Source organism: Nelusetta ayraudi, unplaced genomic scaffold, assembly GCF_046127955.1.
Source record: "Nelusetta ayraudi isolate G7.1 ecotype Tasmania unplaced genomic scaffold, CSIRO-AGI_Nayr_v1 ptg000052l, whole genome shotgun sequence".
Taxonomy (NCBI): Eukaryota; Metazoa; Chordata; class Actinopteri; order Tetraodontiformes; family Monacanthidae; genus Nelusetta; species Nelusetta ayraudi.
In genome coordinates this window covers 2617463-2637500 of record NW_027466102.1, presented here as the reverse complement: position 1 = coordinate 2637500, position 20038 = coordinate 2617463, and the positions used below count along the sequence as shown (strand labels likewise).

The following is a 20038-nucleotide window of genomic DNA, read 5'->3' as shown; positions in this document are numbered from 1 at the left end:
GCCCTAGACGAGTGCCTGAATGAGGGGGAGCAAGGTGAGGAGTGATCGGTGTTAAGGTATAGTTCCAGGTACTAGACCTAAAGAATTGGGTGTTACCCTAACCTAAACAAATGATCTTCCGGTTGACTCAAGGCCCTTAAACTGAATGAGCAGGGGCTAAGTAGAATTCCTTTGAAGCGGTCCTGTCAGGGCAACGCAACACTTGCTCACTCAAGTCGTATTGCTGTTTCCTCAGGCTTGCGCTGCCCCTGACCCTCCCCAGTCTGAGAATGCCACCCAAGGGGACAACAAAGTGGCCGGGTCGAGCGACCATTCTCCCCGGCCTAGCTGGAGGTGGAGCAGGGCCACACTAGTCTGCCAGTGCCAGATTCACTGTGGACTGCCAGGCTCCAGTGCCACATTCACTGTGGACCGCCAGGCTCCAGTGGAGAGGACCAGCGACCGGCACAGACATTCCCTGACGTCATTCACACTCGGGTACGTGGGGATTCACGGGTGAAGGGAAACGTCACGTCACGTCACGTCACGTCACGTCACGTCACGTGAACTCTCTCGATGGACAAAAGCAATAACCTCTTGACATTTTTGAGTTCTCAGGGAAGGCCATTCAGCTTTAAGCTCGACTCTTTTTGCGGACGATGTCCGGGCGGGGGCCATCTCGCGGGGGAGAATCAGAGATGTCATGGCTCAAAACCCAGACTTCCTCCAAGTTTGCATGATCATCATCACTAATCGTAAATAAAGGTTCATTGTTTGGATATTTCAAAGACTCTGAGTTTTCTTTTTTCCAGTGGGGGAATTAGACCTTCCGGGGGTTACCTAGCTCAGGCACATGCCCCAGACAGTTGCTTGGTTGAGGGGAGAAAAGGCAGGAGTGGGGGGTGTTGGATAAGGTATATTTCCTGGAATTAGACCTCTGTGCAGTACTTACCTCACAGACCTACCCCAGGCAGTTGTCTGTCAGAAGGCAAAGGACATTCCTACTCCATACCTAAACCTAACCAGGCTCTGCATAACTTGTAACATCATCTTTGGGGTAGCGAAAATTATTACATGGTGTATTGCTGCCACCTTGTGGCCAAAGCATGTAACACAACAGAGTCAGTTGGAAAAATGCATTTTTATTGAAAAAATTAGACGTTTTCAGACTTTTGATAGTGGGTTGGATTAGCTTTAATGGCGAGGGATTTTCCGGGACCTTTTTTTTTTTTTTTTAGCCTTTTTTAGATGGCTTTTGAGAATTCCACGAAATCTACCGAAGGAATGCTGGAACAGAGACGATGAGCGTGCAGCCAAAAAATGAAACTGCCCCAGCCAGATCATCAGAAAGAGGGAAGTGACACCACTCATACACACACACTAGGCTATTGCAACGAAGTCATGCTTTCTGCAACTACTAACCCCACTAACGACACGCACAATACAGAAACTGATACTGATACTGACAACACGACACCATCTAATGTTTATATCATGTATTCAACATCTGCATTTCTCAAACTGTCTGAAATGACTCTTACTGTTGTTGGGAAAGAGTTTTTTTTTGTTTGTTTTTTTAGCAGACACAGGAGCAACTCACTCCATCATTCATCAGTCAGAAATGCCGAACGTCAAACTCAGTGGTCGTTCAGTTGTTTCCGTGGGCGCCTCTGGCGTTCCACTGCCTGAAAGGTTTTCTGTTCCGCTTCGTGTTAGCTACTCTCCTGCTCCATCACAGAAGCACAGTTTTCTGATTTCAAGGGTCTGCCCCATCAACCTTTTGGGCCGAGATCTCCTACTGTCTCTCAACATTAGTTTGGTACCAACATCTGACGGCACGACTGCCGTCCACACTCCGCCGACCTTGTTTATTTGTCCCTCATTGTCATCTGTCACTGTTCTTGGTCACATTCTTTCTGCTAATTCCAGGGCCATCGCTTCCAAAGGGAGTGCAGCCATCGCCTCTGTTCCCAAGCCCCGGACCAAGAAACAACTTCTCTAGTTCCTTGGGTTGTGTGGCTACTGCCGATTTGTTTAATTTCTTTATTAGTGCCGTGAAAAGCCGCTTTGTGATATCATTACAGGTCCGCAGAGCTCACATGGACGCCAGAAGCTGATGATGCCTTTGTGGACCTTAAAGATGCACTCCAGTCGGCTCTTGCGCTTGGCATCCCGGATCCCTCGCGACCGTTCATGCAGGCGGTGGATGAACGCGACAGGTGCATGACCTCCGTCCTGCTGCAGGAGCATGGTGGACAGCAACTCCCAGTCGCCTATTTCTCGTCCCACCTTGATGCTGTCGCTGCGGGCTTCCCGCGCTGCCTCCGAGCAGTGGCAGCCGCCGAGAAGGCGTTAGTCGCCTCTCGCGACCTTGTGGGCTACGCCCCTTTAACCCTCCTGGTCCCACACGCCGTCTCTCTAATTCTTAATGAGCAAAGGACGTCACACCTGTCCTCTGCCAGACACCTGAGGTATCACACCACTCTTCTAGACATGCCAAACGTCGTCGTGAAACGTTGCAATGTTCTGAATCCAGCCTCACTGTTTCCACTTCTAACTGACGGTGACCCAGACGACTGCATGGCTGAGCTCGACTTGTGTTGTTCACCACGACCTGACTTGACTGACCAACCACTATATAACTGCGATTTTGTCCTTTACACAGATGGCTCTGCCTACAGAGACAACTTCGGCACCAACAGAGTTGGTTTCGCTGTCTGTTCTGACACTGCCACTCTAATTTCAGACCCCCTGCCTCCTCATCTCTCAGCACAAGCAGCAGAACTTATCGCATTGACAGAAGCCTGCAAATTGGCTGAAGGCAAATCTGTCACAATCTACACTGATTCGCGCTACGCCTTTGGTGTTGTCCATGACTTCGGCACCCTCTGGCACCACACAGTAAATTCCTCGCTCAGATGGTAAACATGTCTTACACCTTTCACTGATTGCCTCCCTCCTTGATGCCATTTTGATGCCCTCTGCTATTGCGGTTTGCAAATGTGCTGCACATACTAACGCCTCTGATCCAGTGTCTAGGGGCAATGGATGTGCTGATGCTGCAGCAAAAGCTGTTTTGCCTTGCCTCTGATGATGGATATGATGGCTACACACTGGTTCACAAAAGGGTTCTCGGTTGCAGCTCGAAAACACTGTGAAACCTGCCTCACTTGCGCCAGATGCAACACCAGCAAGGCTGTAAAAGTTGCAGGCACAGCAGCACATCTGCCTCCATCCAGGCCATTTCAGCATCTCATGATGGACTTCTTTGAGTTAACACCTGCAAGAGGAAAGGTACTGTCTTGTTATGGTTGACATGTGGTCCAAATGGGTTGAAGCATTTCCTTGTTGCACACAATCTGCTAATGATGTGGCTAAAGCTCTCCTTTCAGAGATTCTTCCCAGGTGGTGAATTCTGAAAAAAAATTCTTCTGACAACGGCATACATTTCATTAACGATGTTCTGACACAAATTGGCCAGATGCTGGGCATTGTCATGCGACGACACTGCGCCTATCACCCCTCCAGTGGTGGGGCTGTAGAGCGTGAAAATGGTACCCTAAAAAACAAGCTCATGAAATGCTGCGAAGAAATGAAACTCCCCTGGCCAAAGGCACTGCCGCTCGTCCTGATGTACATGAGAATGAGGCGATGTTCTCGCTCTAACCTCAGCCTCTTTGAGATTCTTTTTGCAGTCCTGCCACAAACTGGTGCAGGTCCTCCTGGGCCTCTTCCCTCTACTTCTCTGCGTGAAGATGCACTGCTAACTTATTGCTCTAAGCTCTCCTCCCAACTTGCAGCAGTTTGTGCGCAGGTAGCAGTTGCCCTTCCACGACCAGCCACAAGACCGCTACACAGCTTGCAGCCTGGTGACTTCGTGTTGGTGAAAGACCACCGCCGCAAGCACTGGAGGTCCAATCGCTGGCTAGGACCGTATCAAGTCCTCCTGGTTACCCAAACTGCCGTGAAAATTGCTTAGAGGGCCACCTTTTTTTTTTTTTTTTCCTTGTCCGGTCTGGCCATAATGACAAGCAGAAGTGTCTCTGAATGTCTATGATGACTGACAGATTTTATTCTCAGAGGTAGATCTTGAGAGTGTGAGCCACGTGGGTGGTTTCAGGAGCTACCTCTTCAGTGGTTTTATTATAATATTCTTGGTGACATTCTGGCCATGACCGGACTGAGGGGGATAGATAGGGGGGTGAGTAGAGAGGGGAAATGAGTGTGTGTGTGTGTGTGTGTGTGTGTGTGTGTGTGTGTGTGTGTGTGTGTGTGTGTGTGTGTGTGGGGGGGGGGGGGGGGGGGGGGGGGGTTGTGATGAGATGATGAGAGTGATAGAGAGAGAGGAGTAGAGGAGGCAACTGGCAACAATATACAATTGTGTTAAAAGAGAACAAAACAGATCGTAAATATGCATAGCTAATTGTCAAATAGTGCATATATACCCATACAAACATACATGCGAGTTCATACAGTGATGATAATAATAATAGCGATGATAATAATAACAACGTTAATAGTAATAATAATAATAATAGTAATAATAATAATAATAATGATGATAGTAATAATAACGATGATAATAATCTACTCATGGATAAATAAGACAATAAGCTATGCAATAGTGTACAACAGTGTACCCGCGCTTGTGTATATTTGTGTGTGTGTGTGTGTGTGTGTGTGGATATTTGCATGTGTGTATACTTGTGTGTGTGTGCATGTTTGCATCTGTGTATACGTGTGTGTGTGTGTGTGTGTGTGTGTATGGATGTGGTGGTGTGTGTACCTGAATGTGGGGGTGGGTGTGTTTAAGTACGTCACTGGAAGTAGGCTGCCAATTAGTGCGGTCTCCGAGGCCGCAACCGCCCCACGCCAGCGACGAGCCGGGGGGGCCCGGACACGGCATACCCGCCGCAAAGCCGGCCAGGAAGAGGCCCGGACTAGCAGGCCCCCGGGCCAGAGGGCACCCGCCCCACGAGGAGCCAGGGCAGGATGACAGGGAGGCAGATACCCCAAGGAGAAGGGACACCACCCAGGGCGGACAGGCAGCAGAGCCCGGCCCCCGCATTGGGGCCCCCCAGGGCAAGCGAGACCAGACTCATCCCCATGACAGGACCCAGCCCCTTCACCCACCGGGAGGATCGGTACCCAAGGCAGGCCCGGGCACCCAGAGGCCCCCCCCCTACGGACCCAGTATGGCGCATCAACCGGCCCCCTCCACCCCCCAGACCCCCCAGCCACCCCCACCGCCCCGGGACCCCCCGGCGGGGGACAGCCCCCCCCCGGCCCCCGGGGCCACAGCCTCAACCCCGCCCCCAACGCCGGCAAAGCGGGCCCCCGAGCGAGAGTCCCCCCTGGTTCCCCCTGTGCCCTGTAAAAGAAGAAGATAAATAATTAAAAAGATAAAATTAAATAATCAATCCGTGGACCCCTGCCCACCACTGTCAGACCCCCGTGTCTTGGGTCATTGCCGCCCAGCCGCCCCCGAGCGGCGCAGGGGGACCACCCGGGCAGCGGCCCGGTCCCGGGATTGGGGGAAGGGGGACCCCGCCACAAGTGGCAAGGTCCCCATAAGCCCAGACGGTCTCGCACCTCGGGGGCACCGGACTGCACAGGGCCCATCCAGGGTGGGAAAGATGTCGGGTCCAGCCCCCACTAGCAGGCTGACCCCACTGTGTGTAGGAGTGTTAGTGTGTGTATATGTGCACTTGCTGGTGTGTTGGACTATGGTGCGTTTAAAATGGAAGGGTGGTAAGGCCCTGGGGCAACCACACTGCTGCTGAGCAGGGCGGCGGCCACAGTGCACGAACCCCCCAGGCCCTAAGTGTCTATAATGCTATTAAAATTGGAGAGGGTCTCGGATGGAGCGGTGGCCGGCCGATGGAGACCCTCATCCAAAGCCCTAGTGATAATGTCAGTGGGTCGTTGGCTGCGTGGGGGCCAGGTCCTCGCCAACGAGGGTGCAGTCGGTGCCCCATGCAAGGGTGAGGAGACCGCACCGGGGGGAGGCCCACCAGGGACCCGGTCGCTGCCCATATCGAGTCCCCCGCGGTGCCCGGCCAGAAGGCCGGGCAGCGACCACCCAAGACACAAATCCCCGAAACAGAAGGAAAAAAAATTAAATAAAAATAAATAAAAAAATAAAATAAAATAAAATAAATTAATTAATTAATAAATAAATACACCTATTATGTGACCAGGGGGGACTCCCGGTCAGGGCGCCCCCTCAGCGACATCGGGGCCGGGGACACCACAGGGATCCAGGAGCCAAAGGGGGCCCACCCCCCACCGCCCGAGGGCCCCGGGGCAGTGGCAGCGACCAGGGAGACGGAGGGTGAAGGTGGGGCAGAAGGCACCACCCGGGCACACAGGAGCGGTAGCCGCCGGCCGCGCAGCCCCACCCCAGGCATGTGACCCCACCGCGTACGATCCAGCGCCAGTTCCCAGACACAGGGACGGACCAGCCCTCCCACCAGCAGGGGGGCCCCCGGCCCAGAGCCAGGGACCGCCACCCCCCCCCACCCCGTGGCACCACCCACCAACCACCAGGCACAGCCCCCCGCGTGGAAGACATCCCCCGCTGGGGCACCCAACCCCCGACCCCCCACCAACCCGCAAAGCAGCCAACTTAGTTATAGGATGAAGCAGACATTCCTACCAAGGAGGTGAGGTCTAACAGTAAGTTCCTATATTGTGCAATGTGCAGGTGTTGTTTTGTTTTCCAGTTTATGAGGATTGTTTTCTTAGCGATAGATAAGAAGGTGATCAGCATGCGAGATTCTGCCTTATCTGAGGTGATATCACTAAGGTCTCCTAAGAGACAAAAAGAAGGAGTGGCTGTGATGGTGTAACCGACCTGTGCTGATAGATCATTGCATACAATGTGCCAGAATTTATTTACTGGTGGGCAATGCCATACAGCGTGTAGGTAATTATCTGGAACATTAACTGTGCAGTGTGAGCAGGTCTGAGAGGCGGTCATGCCCATCTGAAACATCCGCTGTCCAGTGTAGTGGATCCTGTGGAGTACTTTAAAATGTATTAATTGTAGATTAGGTTGTTTTATCAGTAAAAAGGTGTTCAGGCAAATTGTTCTCCAGAAATTAGAGTGGGGCTGGAGAGACAGGTCTCTTTCCCACTTAACAATGGGGATAGAAATAGTGTGATCTGTGTTTGTAAGGATTTTATATATCTTGGAAAGTACTTTAGGAGGTGAGAAATTAAGGACCGACTGTACAGCCGGAGAGACCTCCATGTGTGTTTGTTCAAGTTTGAATTTTTTCTTAATTATGGACTTAATTTGCATGTATTCTAAGTAACAACTACTGTTAATTCCAAACTGTGTCACAAGCTCTTGAAATGGTCTAAAATTATTATTCTCTCTTATGTGTTTTACGTGAGTTATACCTTTATCTGCCCAATGTGTGAAGTTAAGTGCTTTTTTATTTTGTAGTAAATCAGGATTGTTCCAGATGGGCATACAACCGCACGGGAGAAGGGAAGAACCTGTGATTTTCAGAAATTCCATCCAAGCCGTCAGAGAGTGACTTATATTAAGCTTTTCATGCAGCTGTGGTGTTTTGGTGTGCTGATAAATGGCAAGTCTGCTAACTGAATATCACCACAATAGGCTTGTTCTATGACATGCCAGGATACATCATGTGGGCTAGGGTTGAACCACTTATGAATATACTTTATTCTGTTGGCAATATAGTAGTAATAAAAGTTTGGCAATTCTAGTCCCCCAGCATCTTTCGCTTTTTGAAGCGTCTTCAGACTGATACGGGGTGGTTTGTTTTTCCATAGAAATATTGTGACGTTTGAGTTCAGGGTTTTAAACCACTGAGCAGGGGGTTGATAGGGAATCATTGAGAAAAGGTAGTTTAGTTTAGGTAAAACCATCATTTTTACTGTTGCAACTTTCTCTAAAAGAGATATGGGTAAGTTTCTCCATCGAATTAGATCATTTTCTATTTTCTTTAATAGCGGGATGAAATTGAGTTGTATTAAGTCTGATAGGTTGGGAGAGAAGTTGATACCTAAGTATCGTATGTTACAGGCTTGCAATGGTGCTAGAGAGGTTCGTTTAAATTTACAATTAAGCGGTAGCACCGTGGATTTTGCCCAATTTATTGAATAGTCCGAAATACAAGAGAAATTGTCAATAAGGGTGATAACTTCAGTAAGTGAGGATTGTGTATTTTGAAGAAATAACAATACGTCATCGGCATATAAGCTTATTTTATGGTCAGATGTTGAAGTTTGGACTCCTTTGATATTATCATTTTGCCGAATTGCAGCTGCCAGAGGTTCTATGAACATTGCAAATAGTGAAGGGGAGAGAGGACAGCCCTGTCTGGTGCCTCGTTGCAGATTAAACCTTTGAGAGGTCTGGCTGTTTGTTCTGACTGAGGCGCACGGAGAGCTATATAATGTTCGTATCCAGGATATAAATGAATTCCCGAAACCAAATTTTTGTAGTGTTGAGAATAAGAAACTCCAATTGACCCTGTCAAATGCTTTTTCTGCATCTAGCGAAACAATTGTTGTTTGTAGATTGTTGGCGTTAGTATAATCTATCAGATTGATAAATCTACGTACGTTGGAGGTTGAATCTCTACCTTTAATAAACCCTGTTTGGTCAGGATGGATTATACATGGAGTAATTTTTTCTAGTCGTCTAGCTATTGCTTTACAAATAATTTTAAGATCGGTATTGATTAATGATATTGGTCGGTAGCTAGTCGGAAGCGATGGGTCTTTGTCCGGTTTGAGTATGAGGCTAATGTTAGCAGAATTCATGTTTGATGGGAGAAGTCCAGTATTTAGGATCTCTCTAGCCATTCTATTATAGGTCGGACCAATAGTAGGCCAAAGTGCCTTATAAAATTCTACTGGGAAGCCATCAGGTCCTGGGGCTTTATTTACTGGCATTTGTGCCAAGGCTTCTTCAAACTCCGCCTGAGTGAGATCTGCGTCCATTGTAGTAGCCTGTTCCTGATTTAATTTAGGGAGCACAATACTATTAAGAAAGTTATCTATTGAGGCTTCTGAAGGATTATTATCGGAGGAATATAATATTTTGTAGAACTCTCTGAAGCATTGGTTAATTTCTTCTGGGTTATGGGTTAGTTTGCCATCCAGGTTTTTGATGGAGGAGATTGTTGCTTTTTCTCTGTTTGACTTTAGCTGGTTCGCTAAAAATTTGCTAGAGTTATTATTGCATTCAAAGTTTTCCGGGCGTAATCTTTGCATTTGAAACTTGTTTTTTTTATCTGTCAGTTTGGCTAATTCCGTTTTTAGTTTGCATAACTCTTTCCACACGTCTTCTTCCTTTTGGATGGCATATGAAGATTCTAATGTTTTAATATTATTAACTAATTCAGACTCCAGAGCTAATTCCTTTTTTTTTTTTGTGGCATGAGTAAGATACTATTTTGCCCCGCATTACTGCTTTAGCTGTTTCCCATAGAACATGTACAGGAGTTTCATGCAAGTCGTTAATTTTTAGGAATATTGTCCACTCCCTATTAAAGTATTTTATAAAATCTGAGTCTGTGAGTAATGACGTGTTCAGCCTCCAATTCCAGATCGGTGCTCTAGGTGCCTTTGTAGAGACGGAGATAGAGACAGGTGCATGATCACTAATAGTGATGGAGTGGATCCGGGCTTCCCGGATATCTGCCAAGAGTGTCATAAATAAAGTAGTCCAAGCGTGAGTATGAGTGGTGAACAGAAGAGAAAAAGGTGTACTCTCTGTGAGTTGGGTGGTTTGAACGCCAAGGGTCTGATAAACCAAAATCACTCATATACTGTTTTAATGTGTCTGCAGCTAATGAGTGTCGTTGGCTAGCTGAGGTGTTGGATCTATCAATATCAGAGTTTAACACTAGGTTGAAGTCACCCCCTACTATGAGTGTTGTGTTTACATGTGCAGAGAGTGACAAGAAAAAGGCATGATAGAAAGAGGGATCATCCACGTTTGGGCCATAAATACTAGCAATACAGTAATCTTTATTGTCAATGTTAGTGTTGATTATTATATATCTTCCATTAGGGTCAGATATTGTACTATTTATAATGAAATTAAGTCTCTTATTGATCAAGATAGCCACACCTCTCTGCTTCGAGTTGTAACTCGCCGAGTAGATGTTTGGAAAAAGGGTCGATTTTAGATTTTGTGCTGTAGTGTTTGTTAAGTGAGTTTCCTGTAGTAGGGCAACGTCGGCTTCAAGAAAATTCAAATGGTTGAGAATTTTAAATTTTTTGTCCCTGGTACCTATAGCCCGCACATTCCAAGTGACAAACTTAAGGGAGGTCATGTTTACTATATAGACCTAGAGTGGTGTATGTGTGAGTGTGTGTGTTACGTGTGTGTGTGCGTGCGTGCGTGCGCGCGTACAACTGCCAATGTAAACAAACATTGTTGCAATCTGTCACGGTGAACATTGTTACCAGAGAGAAAAGAAGTGAGGAAGAGACATTAGTGCAGCTTGAGGGGAGGGATGTTAAGGGGGGAGAATCAGTTCGATGCAGAAAAGTCATACTTTAACTGAAATGGCGCTTACGTGATTATCATTGACAACAATATTGGCATAAGCTGCATTAATACAATATTACCTGTTGTCTTGAAGCCTGTGGAGAGAACGGTTAGTACAACCACGGAGTTGACTCGCTATCGCGGTAGAGCTGACCGTTGACAAACAGTTTGTCTACCGCGACAACCGCTTTAGAGCCTTCAGCGAGGAACCTTTTCCGGATCGGGAAGAGGACTCTTCGTCGATCCAGAATCTCCTTTGGAAATTGATCGTTCACTCCAAAGTCGGTTCCGCGAAGTTCCCGTCCTCGGCTCTTTACCAGCATTTTTTGCTTGAAGTGTTCAAATTTTACCACGATGGGTCTCGGCCGGCGGCTGTCAGGTTTCTTCCCTCCAAGACGATGTACCCGGTGGAAGGTGATGTTCTTGACGGTCTACGTAGGAAGCTTCAGGTGCTTCGTTAAGAAGTCCGCTACCGTCTTCTCCGGGTCTTCTTCCGCCTTTTCGGGGATCCCTGAGAACACCAGGTTGTCCCTCATGCTGCGCGCCTGGAGGTCTAGGACTGTTTCTTTTAAGTATTTATTGTCTTTAGAGAGTTGGCTCATTCCCTCAGTGAGAGATTTAACCGACCCTCGCAGCTCCTTATTTTCTGCGGCTAGTGAGACAACCTGTTGCTGGCTGAATTCCAGCGACTCGCGCATCGCCTGGAATTCCTTGTGGAGTGTTTCCATTAAGTTTAATCTGGCATCAACGCTGGAGAGCCTTTGTTCGATCGACAATAATATGTCAATCGAGGAATTGCCGGGTGGTGAAATTGCTCCGGGGGAGTCTTCGGGACGGCTTCGCTTGGAAGACGGCGTTGACGTTGGCGTTGGCGTCTTGCCCGTCTTCCCCATAACTCTTCGGTTGAAGATGTCGTCTAGATATTTTTCCAGATCGGCTAAGCTCTCCTCGTCCTCCAGGCTTCTTATCTCTTATCGTTTTTAATCTATTTTATAAATATATGTAATTCGTCAAAATAGTCAGGTAAAGTTTGTTTACTACTGACAGGGTGTCGCCATTTTGGATTGCGCCGACGGTCCGAGAATCTCACAGCACCACGCGAGACAGAGTGTCAGAATCAAGAGGGCCAGGTGGCTGAGAGGGCCACCTGGATCCACGCCAGCCACTGCAAGGTCATCTGCGCAGCCACTGCCAGTGATAACAACGCACCCTAGCAACATGAGTGGAAGGTGAATTGAAACGCTCCACTCCACCAAAAGCTGCAAGATGGGCAGGATCCGAAGACACCACGATGAGTTGCCCCCACCCCCATCCTGGTACTGGACGCTCCCTTGTCCTCCTCATGATGATCGTCGGCCTCCTCTTCTTCTGGTTTACATGGATTCCGACTAATGATGCAGATTGGCTCCATCCAGAGAGCCGTCTCTGCACTAAAGGATCTTTCCGCTCTTGAGCTGAGGGACACTGTTAGTTCTCCACAACTAGACTGGCTCTCTTGGTTCTCCTCCTCCACATGGTCTTCCCTTTTGGTCAAGATGTTAACTCCGGTTTTTATTGTTCTTATCATCCTAATGTTGCTCTCATGTTGTGTTGTTTCCGCTAGTGTGACGTCTGGTTACTAGCACCATTACTTCTACTTTGCAGCAATATGCTCCGATTCCTCTTAACTATTTCCCTAATGATGACCAGGTCCCTCTGAACTCACCTATGCCTGATCTCTTTCCTAATTCCAGCGATTATGACCTTGATTACTCTGATGATGATGCTGAATATGCTTGAAGGACTGTTATGTTTTGTTTTTTTATTTTTTTTTTGGTAATTGTGATTCCTTTACTGTAAAGCCTTAGGGTCTGGTATTGAGATGATGTTGTTACCTATGTATTGATTTTCTGTTCTGTTTTATTGTGATCACGTTGTGATCAAAGGGAGGAATGTGATGGCTGTTTCTGCTCTGCCCCTGACAGTGAAGGCACCGCACTCTTGTTGCCCCTGCCTGTGTGAACATCACACCTCTAGTTTCCCGAGTTGCCCTTCCAGGATCAAACCACCTTTGGTACTCTTGTCCTTCCCCCTTTTACCAAACATGCATAAAACCTGACTGTTCCCTTCTTCTACACACACACACTGAGCCTGCCTGTGTCCGGAGCTCCGTAATAAAACTCTCAGAGGACTCTGGATTCCTCTTACAGATCTTCATTTTTTCCACCACACTTGTCATTAGTGGCAACGATTGGAGCAGCTCAAGTCTTGAACCCGCAACACAATGGGCTAAGGCAGTTTAAGTAGCCAAGCTCTGCTGGCAATTGAGGGGACACTGGTCAAGTCCCTGGAAAAGACGGCTAGTTGGTACAACAGGGTCACAGGTCATTTTCTTGAAAGGAATTGAAGGTAGAATTAACGTATAAGTAAATTAATGCATTTTATGATGTTGTCTCAAAATGAGCTTCCCCTCCTTGAAAGAGCAGCAGCCACCACTGTTGGACTTGTAGAGTCCTTTAGTATGTGCAGCCTCTCATGCAAGCTTTAAACACCAAGGTTAGATCAGGTTGAGCAAAACAGATTGGTGAAGGTGTCCAGTAGCTCAGACAGGGGTTTGTATCTTTGCCTGGTGACATTGTGTCTGGAGCGAATCCAGATATTGTTGGGGAAGTGTTCAACAAATTACATATGTATCTGCTCATTGTTTGCTCATGTTTATTCATGTCATGCTCATGTTTATTTAGTGGTATAAAAGACTTGTACTCATGTTGTTCGGTGAACAACTGTGTCTGCCACACGCTCGTCTCGGATACCCTTGTTCCTCTCGCGATATTTTACACTTGCTTCTCATCAGCCAGAGTTCAGAGCCATCCTTTCACTCACACCGCAGAGACGCAAAACGCTCCACAACAGGAGTGAGAAAATAAGAGTTAATTTACTAGCATATACAATTAAACTTTTACAGCGTATGTGCAAAACATTTAAACTGACCTTATGCCTCTTCGATAGGTTGCTAAACATTTTGTTCCATTCAAAATCAAAGTTTTCCTTCTTCACCTATTTATACATGGCCACTTCAACACAAAAGCTTCAAAACCTTTTAGCAGTATCATTGACCAAACCTTTTTGTTCGTTTTTTTTTTGATGAATTTCCAACCAACTTTTCCCTCCTGTTAGAGGCACACCTGGAAGGAAGTACAAAAACAAAGAAATGGTCGGCAAAATAAAAGACAACATTCAAAGAACTACAGTGCCATCAAGTGGATCAAACAAGAAACTACAAAAAACATGGTTTGCTACCCTCCCACCAACATTATGAGTGTTCTATGCTACATAACATGCTATGAATAATTGTCTCATCAAAATGACACTGTCCTTGGGTAGCTAAAAGTTTTAGAAGCTTCAAGCAATGAAACTGGATTGAGGGTTTTGTCAGGCGCTCACCCTTTTCATTCGGTCTCTTATCTCCTGGTGATATTTTCATTCCTCACAAGTCCATCCTTGGTACTGACTTGCATGTCTCCATTCCCCCCTGGATGACAGTTCATCTTTATCCACCACTACATCACCCAACATCAGATTTCTTTTTGGCGTGGTCTCAATGTCAACACAGAGTGTGTTGGACTGATACTGAGATGTGATGATGATGAACTGATCAATAATTTCCTGCTGAAATGAGAGAGTCAACAGTTGGCTCAAGATGTGATGGTGAGTGAATGATAGTGAGTCACTCTATATAGAAACATATATACACTTGATGATTTCCTCAGTGTGTCAGGACATTGACAGCAGTCTGTCACTGAAGCTGCTCCTCTGCCTCGAGATGGCGCTGTGCAGTGGATGATGTGGATTGTCTATGATGGACTACCCGGCTCTGCAGCCTCGGTACGGCTTCCTCACGTTGCCAGGTAAGCATGGAACCACACCAATGCAGGACTTTGCAAGACAGTGTACAAAGTGACTTGTATATTTACAAGTTATACTAGCAGTGCTTGAACTGGACCGCAACGTATCAGTAGAACTTCTTTACATTTGTACGTCTTAGCGTTGTGCATTATTTTTCTTATCGTAGGCTACCGGCTCTTATTGAAAGTGGTCGGGGAAGGTCATCAGATATTGTGGCATGGAGTTTGGCTGCACTCAGCAGTCAATCTAAAGGCACTAAAGCATTAGATGGAGATACATTTGGAAAGCGTTTTGCTGAGCAGCATGGAAACGGCTGTATTCAGCTGTTCTAGTCATGACCACTTCATACAGTCGCTGGTATCACAGTCATTTGAACACTATGGGCAGCTCTGAAATGTTGAATACATATCAGCTGTTGACATCTGGTGACTGTTAATTCTCCTCTTAATGCTGAACACTGACTATGTGTTGAGTGTGTAGCTGTCTGTCGAATCTATATCTGTGCTATGTTTGAATGGCCTTTTGCTGATTGCATTGATTTCTAGCACATTGCATAGACTGATGGCAGATCTATGCAATGTGTGTGGTTTAGTTTTCATCATTTCATTTGTTACTGTGCTGAAATGTTGATAGATTTAGTGCATTTTTTGGAAAAGCACTCAAATGTGAAGTGGCCCCTCCTCCCTCAGCAGAATCTGCACTTTAGAACAAATGGGGAGAAGATATGTTGTGAGTGAACAATCAAAGTCATGTCAACGACCTTGTTGGAGTGCCATGAGCCATTTCTTTCCATTGTGTATTGATGCTGACCTTAATACAGCCCAGTCCAGAGACCTTCATGGCTCACTTCTTTGGATAGTTTCTTCTTGTACAGATGCTGCCTGCAATGCTGCCACTCTGACACAGTTTGCTTCCCCTGTCACTCATCTGCCACTCATCACTGCTGTGTGTCCTGTTAATAGGAGGTAGAACCATGCTAACATCTCACTTAATGACATGACATCACATTGTGTTATCACTTATTCCTAATGTGAAGCGTTTGACATGAAAGCTGTGAGCTCAAATACGAGACATTGATTGCATGAGATTCAGTTTGTCTGGATGAGTTTGGAAATGGCAGCTGTGCCCTGATCTAGTCTACATATATCTACATATGGGATACATGTTCTGAGTCATGCATAAAGTCATATTGGGCCCTGGGTGAACCCCCCTCCACCCGACCTCAACCACAATATCACATTACTGATTTTATTTTATTCAAATAGTTTAAAGTGAACAAGAGCAGAGAAACAATGAGATCAATAAATGACAATAAGTGTAAATGTCACACATCCTTCATCACACAAATACAAATGAATGAAATAAAGTCAATGAATAAAAATACTCATGAGAATGAACATAATCTGAATTTAGTGCTCAGACTGCAGGAGGTTGTTCACTTTGGGTCTCATAGCATCTAGGCTACTGTTGCATCACATGCAACAGTCGCCTTCCAAAGCATGGACAATTACAGCCTACGTGGACAGCAGCCTTGAATTATTTCCTATTCTTTGTGTCTATATCCATTTTGTGAATGCCTGGTTGGTGTATCTGTTTTTCACTCTGTCCTGTCTGCCACCCTGGCTCACTCTGCTTCTTTCTATTTTTCTCTGTCTCTCCTCTATTATTGTATTTCACCCCAACTACTCATAGGCAGATGATGGCCCTCTGGAGTCTGGTTCTGCCCTAGGTTTCTTCCCACAGGGGAGTTTTTCCCAGCCACTGTCGCATCTTGCTTGCTCCGGGGGCCCGGTTGGTTCTCTCTGATTGTATAAAGCGCTTTGAGACGCCTTTGGTTGTGATTTAGCGCTGTACAAATAAAGTTTTATTATAATTTATTATTAATTAACGTCACGCATGGAGACTTGCAAACCTTTATCTTTGGAGTCTTTCTCTTCTTCTTCTCTTTCTGAACGGGACACCTGGTGGTTCTATTGGCCTTTTGTCCATGATGCACCATTGACTTCTGTCCGTCAAACAGCCAGATTCCAGACTGACGTGATGTCAATAAATTCACTTAGATACACTCACAGAGTCCTGGTGTTTTTTTTTGTTTGTTTTTTTTTGCCTTTTTTTACATTTTCACATAACCCAATAAATTGCATGTAGCTATAAGGGATCAATATTAATTTTATGAATGAAAAACAATTTATCAGGAAGCAGCAGTTTGTATTGTGAGTCACCTTATCTGTTCCAGATGAAACATGTTCTATCTGATTCATTTATTTATGATCATACTGTAAACCAGAAATAAAATCTCATAAAAACAAATTTTCACCCCAAAATAAAGGTATGATATCAACGACACAACCTTCACAATGCTGTCAGACTTTGACAAATTCATCTTTGTGCTTCACTTGAGAAACCAGGTTGAGTTGGATGGAGAACTCTGAAGTGAGAGCAGATCAGTGTGTTGTTGATGTGTGAAACCTTCATGCTGAGATGTTCCAGCCGTGGATGATGAGAGCAGAACCAGTGGTTGTGTTACTGCTGCCTTCACTGACCAGCTGCTCCAAGTCCTGCTTTTTCCACTGAGGATTCAGCTCCACCAGTGGCTTCTGGGAAGTCTCTCCCAGTAACCACAGCAGCTTGTAGGGAGAAGCAGTCCGCCAGCCACCAGGCTCCACTGGGGTCAAAGGCCGTGATACGCCCACAGAAACTGTGTGTGCATGCAGCTTCCAGTTTAGCTCCACTTGTTGTAGTTCTGCCAGCCACCACCAGATGGCGCTCTACTCTTCACTCTCCTCCTCATCCTCCCTCAAGGTGACCACCAGCTGTAGAGAGAAGCTGTTCACGGTCCTTGAACGCATCATCACAGAGACGGTGACTGTTGATGGAGATGATGGAGTGACTGGTGAGAAGAACCAGACTCTCAGTCACATGTCAAGTGTGGAACATATAAAGGTCATGTGACCATGGAGTGTTGGACTGATACTGAGGCCTGATGAAGATGAACTGATCAATAATTGAGTGGTGAACTGAGAGAAGAAGCAGTTTGGCAGCAGATGTTGGATGAATGAGGAGCAGCTGGACGTCACCATCCTCCTCTCACACTGTGACTGGGAACACTGGACCTCTGCTGTGGGATCAACTGGCTTTGGTGCTGGAACCATCATCCACTGGTTCCAAACCAGTACTGACCTCACACTCTCCAGTTGATAGTCTCTGCTTTGGACAAGATCCATCAGTGGCTTCGCTGATAAATCCTGCAGCTGGTGGTTCCTCCTCAGGTCCAACTCTCTGAGGTGGGAGGGGTTGGACTTCAGAACTGAGAGCAGCCAATCACAGCTGAGCTCTGACAAACTGCAGCTCCACAACCTGAATAGAGAATACATGATGGAGAGTTTATAATGATGGACAGTTTTCCCAGGGTGTCATCACTCTGACAATCAAAGTGAAATGTCGACTTCAGAGTCTGACACTACAGAATAGAATGGGAGAGGGAGGGCGAGCAAACGAGTGCTGCACTGCGGAGTCCATTACTGGCTCTTGATGATTTTGCTGTCTGGGTCCCCTTGCACCAAAGTAGGATTGCGTCATCCAAGATGAGTCACTAAGCCTTCAGCGTTCAACCAATCCACAACACGTGTGTCCAGGCTTCATGGGTTGCACTAAAAGCCATCCAGGATGAGAAGAAACGGATTCATCAAGCCAGGTGAAAGCTATCCTGGATCAGTGCGTGCACGAGACTTCCTTCCATAGACCCCCGTTATGGAGCTGGGATTGACGGGATTGGCCATCTTTGACCTCCTCATAAGCCTCCATGAGGATTTGCGCCTGGGACGGGGATTCAGACTCTCTAACTTTCAAAGCTCAATAAAATGTGGGCCGGCGCAGACGGCCTGGGCGGGGCTTGGAAGCCCAGACTCCCAGGTCATAGTCATGCGCACCAAGCATTCAGCCAAAGGGATCTTCCCTTGGCCAAGCAGCCAGGGCGCATGATCAATTGAAGGCATAGTGACAGGACCGTCCACTGTCACAACAACAACCTCATGTTACTCTTTGATGTATCTTCATGTTTCTATGGGATGTGTATTTTTATATAGGATGCATGGCAAAGTGGAAGTCATGTTAGAAATGATCCAATGATTGCAACATGATCTCAACTCATTTCTCTATCATGATTGAAATGAAATGATTCCAAAGCTTGAAATAATGACAGTGGCTGGAGGTGAATGTGATAACAATGTGCAGTGTTCAGTGGAAGAACCATTGCTTTCCACTGGTGGTGACTGTTGACTGAGACAAGGATGAAATAGATCCTGGAACTCAGCCTGGTCTGGAGCAGCTCACTCCACACAATAAATTTCCATGGTAACTTCTAGAAGAACATATCTCACCTCCACCTATCCCACTGTTTTGCAACCAGATCACACATCAATTGATCCAAGATAACCAAGATATCCTGGCTTAATCCCTCATTTTAGTTTCCTCCAACAGGGCCCAGTCAAGTGAAAATCATGACAACAATAACAAGAGTGATAGAAGTTGTCGAGTGAAGAGGGTGAACTGACCTCAGAGTCTCCAGTTTACAGTCTGGACTCTGCAGAAAACCACTCAGCACCTTCACTCCTGAATCCTGCAGCTGGTTCTGACTCAGGTCCAGGAGTCTGAGGTGGGAGGGGTTGGACTTCAGAGCTGAGAGCAGCCAATCACAGCTGAGGTTTGACAAACTGCAGCTCCTCAAACTGAATAAAGAATAAATGTTGGTGTGAGTGGAGTTTTAATCACTATCTGAAATTTAAAAAAAAATATATGAATGTCTATAACACTGTAATATTAATTAAACCAATCAGAAGCACAACAATAATACTGAAGTAATTAATCACCACAATAAAATATTTTATATCAACCTATTTAGTCATGTGACCACTGATCAGCTGTTCAAAATGTTGGAATTAATTTTGCCTCAAAGGTTCAGTGTGTAAAATCAGTCCAGATTTATTGCTGAAAGCTTCATATACAACCATCAATATAGTTTTAAGTCTTTGATTAGTAGAAAATAAAAGTCCTCTAGTTTTCCTGCCGTTAGAACGTTTTTTTCTAGAAACAGACATGAGGTCAAAGGTCGTGGCCATCTTGCACCGCCATGTTTGTAGGCGGCTGGTTGGGAAGATCAGTTTGAGAGACAGTTTTTCAACCTGAATAAAGAATCAATGTTTGATTTCTTCCATGTTGTAAAGTCATATGAGTCATTTCTCCCTGTTGATGATCCAGATGTGCAGCTGTTGGGATCACTGAGTCATTCCCTCAAACGAGTCATTGTGCCAGTGTGTTGTCAACACAATAACAACAGCAGTGAAGATGGAAAATAATCAGTGAGTCCTTTGTGTGCTTGTGGCTGTTTTTAGTCATCAGAGTCTCGTTACAAGTCAAACACATTCAAAGGACAAGATGAAGAAATACGACTGTACTATTAATCTGCCTCTAATATTTCTTCACAGGATCTTCTGCTCAGTCATGTGACCTTCATCACCAATCAACAACTTCCATTGAGCTCCAAAGTGACTGGAGACATTTTCCACACTTTCTTCCACCATCCAAAGTCTTTTCTGGCTGCATATTGTTGACATGAAAATATCAACAACATCCACT

The 20038-nt window shown here is 46.0% G+C and overlaps 1 protein-coding gene across 2 annotated transcripts in view; it reads right to left on the bottom strand.

The window, feature by feature from the left end:
• Positions 1-15638: 15638 nt before the first annotated feature.
• LOC142896230 (NACHT, LRR and PYD domains-containing protein 3-like) overlaps positions 15639-20038 on the bottom strand; it is a 135844-nt gene continuing 131444 nt past the window's right edge. Inside the window, exons 18-20 of one of the 2 annotated variants that reach the window (XM_076037779.1) lie at positions 18958-19131; positions 17585-17761; positions 15639-17217 (exon numbers count right to left, since the gene is read on the bottom strand). In XM_076037779.1, the coding sequence (XP_075893894.1) occupies positions 17202-17217; positions 17585-17761; positions 18958-19131 (367 nt within the window). In that variant the 3' untranslated portion in view covers positions 15639-17201. Of the gene's footprint in view, positions 17218-17269; positions 17762-18957; positions 19132-20038 lie in introns of those variants that run through there. The other variant, XM_076037780.1, reaches the window with a different exon arrangement.